General features: G+C 57.1%; 1 protein-coding gene across 1 annotated transcript in view; it reads right to left on the reverse strand.

Moving 5' to 3' along the window:
- ZFYVE21 (zinc finger, FYVE domain containing 21) overlaps positions 1-1482 on the reverse strand; it is a 4781-nt gene extending 3299 nt beyond the window's left edge. The window contains exons 1-2 of the mRNA XM_010851409.1: positions 1368-1482; positions 151-399 (exon numbers count right to left, since the gene is read on the reverse strand). Of these exons, the coding sequence (XP_010849711.1) occupies positions 151-399; positions 1368-1482 (364 nt within the window). The remainder of the gene's footprint in view (positions 1-150; positions 400-1367) is intronic.
- Positions 1483-4211: the final 2729 nt, after the last annotated feature.

Here is a 4211-nt window from a genome sequence, read left to right on the forward strand (position 1 = left end):
GGGCCGCCCTCCTGCCCCGCCCAGCTCACCTTCCTGGTGAGAAAGTCAAACTTGGTGTCACACTGCATGCACCTCGGGCACTAGGAGACAAGGGGACAGGGGTCAGGCCGCGCGGCCTGCTCCTCCAGGAGCCCCCCCGGCCGCCAGCACCCAGGCTCGGCCAGGAGACACCGCAGCTGGGGCAGCGGTCAGCCGGCAGAGGTGGGGCCAGGCCCGGCCGCCCGGGGCTCCGGGGGGGAGCCTGGGACAGTGCTCCCAGCACCGGCCAGGGCCCAGCCTGGAGACGGCCACGTCGCCACCCAGCCACAACCACAGGAGCGCCCAGACCTGTCAGCTGACCGTGGGGACGGGCTGTCCCCACGTGGCGAGGCCCGGCCTCCGTGGTGGGAAAGCTGCTCACTGCAAAGATGGGGGATGTGAAATGCCGCCACCGGTCAGGGGGCCAGGCGTCCTGACCATGTGACTGTCGCCTAACCCGCCCGCCCCCAGTCAGTCCTGGCCAGCAGGGCCAACCCCTCCGCCCTGCCCTGAGCGTCCTCTGCCGGCTTCACTCGGGGCAGCCAGAACCCAGGCAGGCTCTGCTCTGGCTCCCAAGACAGGCCTTGACCTTGACACCCTCCCCCTCCCCGCAGGCCCAACTCAGCCTAAAGCCGAGGCCAGTGCCCTTCTCCAGGGTAGGGTGGTGGGCAAGGCCAGTCTGCAGATGCCCCCTGCCGCAGACCGCCACGGCACTGCACTGAACAGCCATCTAAGCTTTAAGTGATCCATGACTGATGTTTTCTTGTTTTCTCTCTGTTTTTCAGCGGCTTTCCCACCCTGGGACACAGGGCCTGGCCCTCCAGAATCACCCGCAGGGTCTGCCCGCCTCGGGCAGGAGCTGGCGGATCCCAGGGCTGCTGCCCCCACCAGCCCCACCACTGCCTCTCCCTGTCACTTCTGGAACTTTCCGTGTTTGGCAATCAGGTCTCCACCTGGGGCAGGGCCTCTGTGTGCCACACTCTTCTGTGACCTCACACATCTGCCGCAGAGTCTGCGGGATGAGGGTGCAGTCGTGGAGGCTGACCCAGCTCCCCCCTTGCCGGGAGGCTCACATCTGAGCGACTGAGAGACCAAGTTCTAAACTAAGACCACAGCAGAAGGTAAAATACAATCCCTGAAAAATATTAGTGAGCTAGACTTTTTGTATTAATCTAAATAAACCAATGAGATTATTCAGAAAACAGATTTTTAAACAAGGTAATTTTCCTAGGGATTATATAAGAGAAAAGAAGCTTTTAAAATTATGAAGAGAATGATTTGATATGAAAATAAAATTAAATAAAGAAATAAGAGTAGCGGATGAAGACGTTAGAGTCAAGAGTTCATACCTGGTCTGAGACCAGCTACACCGAAAGGAGACGCCAGCCCAGGCCCGGGCCCGGCACTGTGCCCTGAGCAGCTGACTGGACCCAGAGGAGAGGCCCCGGGGTAGGAGACCGCCATCCGGGAGACAGTCCAGAAACCAGGGACCAGCAGCCTGCCCCCCGCCCCCCGCCAGGCCAAAGGCCCCGGAGACGCCTGCCCCTGAGGCCACACACACCAGGCCTGTCACCATGGCACCCCTGGGGCGGGCGGGGGCTGATCTCAGAGGAGACAAACAGGTGTGCACACACAGACACACTGCACGGGTGTGTGGCCCCTGCCAGATCCTCCCGGGCTGCCCCTTCCCCAGGTCAATAACGAGCCGCCAGCCACCTTCAGGGCCTCTGCGCTGCCCCCAGGGCTCTCACCCCACAGACGGGGGAGGGAGCTGGTGGTAAGGCGAGGAGTCTCCACAGATGCCCACGAGAGGACGGGGTGGGGGGAGCGGGGGGAGGCGGTCAGGGGTCAGAGCCAGGCAGCCCTGACCCGACCCCTCGCTGCTCCAGGGAGCCAGCAGCTGACTGGCGCCCACCCTGCACATGCAGGAGACTTCTGACGATGCCGGGGGTTAAGTGAGGCGACAAGGGATGATAAAGGAAGAAACCAGAAAGGTCCACAGGAAGCTGGGCCGGAACAAAGGAGGCCTTCGGAAACTGTGGGGCACCCCTTGGCAGCCCAGCGCAGAGGCCCTGGAGGACTGCTCGGAGACAGCGGTCTCTGCCGACCAGCTGCCCTGGGAGCGCTCAGGTGGCTCCTTCAAAGTACAACAGAAGACAGACTGGAGAGATTAAAGGAATGTTTCAAGAGAAGCGACTAGAAAGGATGGAGCTTTAGGACAGCCGCCCGCCCTCCCTCTGAGGCTGGAGCGACAGGGGACCACCGCCCACGCTGTCCTTCCAGACGCCAGGCTCCCACATAAGAGCTTCTCAGACTCCTCGAGAAGTAAATCATAAAGGTAAGTTTCAAAGTTACACGTATTAACACATCTTTGTTGAAAAGCAACCATTTTTAAAGAGTAAAAAAACTCCTATAAATATAAAATAAATCCATGTCAAAGATTTAACTCAATTAACTGAGGGAAGCACTGAAATATTAAAAAGACAAGCTCACAGGGAAATCTGAGGAGCAGACCCACAGCAGCCCCAGGGACGAGGTGAGTCTAACAACACGGTTTAAGGGGGGTGCTGAGGAGAGGAGGGACGGGCGCCTCCCAGGACTGCCACCTCCCAGGACGGGCCTCGCCTCTCCTGCAGAACCTGGGCGCGGACGCCTCCCGAAGGAGCGCCCCACCGGCCACGGGAGCCGTGGGCAGCTCCTGAGCGAGCGGGCAGGCCTGTGGGGCCTGGCCCCCCCACCACGAGGGATCCACCTGGGATCCCAGAGGCCAGAGACAGGGACCCCTCGGGCAGTGTACTCGGAAAGCGTCCTGCAAAGAGCGCCCTCCTCACGTGCCCTGGAGGAGACGCACAGACACCCCAGCCACCCTCCACAAGCCAGACAGGGGCTGCAGGCAGGACCCACGGACCTGCTGGTCCCCTCACTGACCGAAACGACGTGCGCATGAACCTCACTTGATGCAACGTTCATTAATCTCTCCTTCCTTCAGGCCCTTGAACTCTGACCCACCTCTTAGCCTGAGACAGTCCAGGGGTGATGCGCCCGAACTGCTATCAGATCACACCAGCTGCCCCCTGCCTGCCCCTCCCACCCTGCTCCCCAAAGCCTGGGCTGCGCCCCCCATGGAGAAGCCCCTGCTGTCTGCCCCTGGACAGCCTGTGGATCCCCTGGTCGGAACCACCCCACAATGACCCTCTGAAACATAATCTTTCCCCACCCAAGTCCAACTTTGCTTCTTGTTTGACACCCCGTGGCCCCCATTTGCCCCTGCAGAGCATCTGATGTCAAGACTACTACTATCTGCTCAGACCACCGCACAGCTGCACTCGTCTCACACGCTAGCAAAGCAACGCTCAAAATCCTCCAAGCCAGGCTTCAACAGTACGTGAACGTGAACTTCCAGATGTTCCCGATGGATTTAGAAAAGGCAGAGGAACCAGGGATCAAATTGCCAACATCCACTGGATCATAGAAAAAGCAAGAGAGTTCCAGAAAAACACCTATTTCTGCTTTATTGACTATGCCAAAGCCTTTGACTGTGTGGATCACAACGAACTGTGGAAAATTCTGAAAGAGATGGGAATACCAGACCACCTGACCTGCCTCCTGAGAAATCTGTATGCAGGTCAGGAAGCAACGGTTAGAACCGGACACGGAACAATGGACTGGTTCCAAATCGGGAAAGGAGTACATCAAGGCTGTATATTGTCATCCTGCTTATTTAACTTACATGCAGAGTACATCATGCGAAATGCCAGGTTGGATGAAGCACAAGCTGGAATCCAGATTGCCAGGAGAAATTATCAATAGCCTCAGATATGCAGATGACACCACCCTAATGGCAGAAAGCGAAGAGGAACTAAAGAGCCTCTTGATGAAAGTGAAAGAGGAGAGTGAAAAAGTTGGCTTAAAGCTCAACCTTCAGAAAACGAAGATCATGGCATCTGATCCCATCATTTCATGGCAAATAGATGAGGAAACAGTGTCAGACTTTATTTTCTGGGCTCCAAAATCACTGCAGATGGTGACTGCAGCCATGAAATTAAAAGATGCTTGCTTCTTGGCAGAAAAGCTATGACAAATCTAGACAGCATATTAAAAAACAGAGACATTACTTTGGCAATAAAGGTCCGTCTAGTCAAGGCTATGGTTTTTCCAGTGGTCATGTACGGATGTGAGAGTTGGACTGTGAA

The sequence above is a fragment of the Bison bison genome, unplaced genomic scaffold, assembly GCF_000754665.1.
Source record: "Bison bison bison isolate TAMUID 2011002044 unplaced genomic scaffold, Bison_UMD1.0 scf7180017864302, whole genome shotgun sequence".
Taxonomy (NCBI): domain Eukaryota; kingdom Metazoa; phylum Chordata; class Mammalia; order Artiodactyla; family Bovidae; genus Bison; species Bison bison.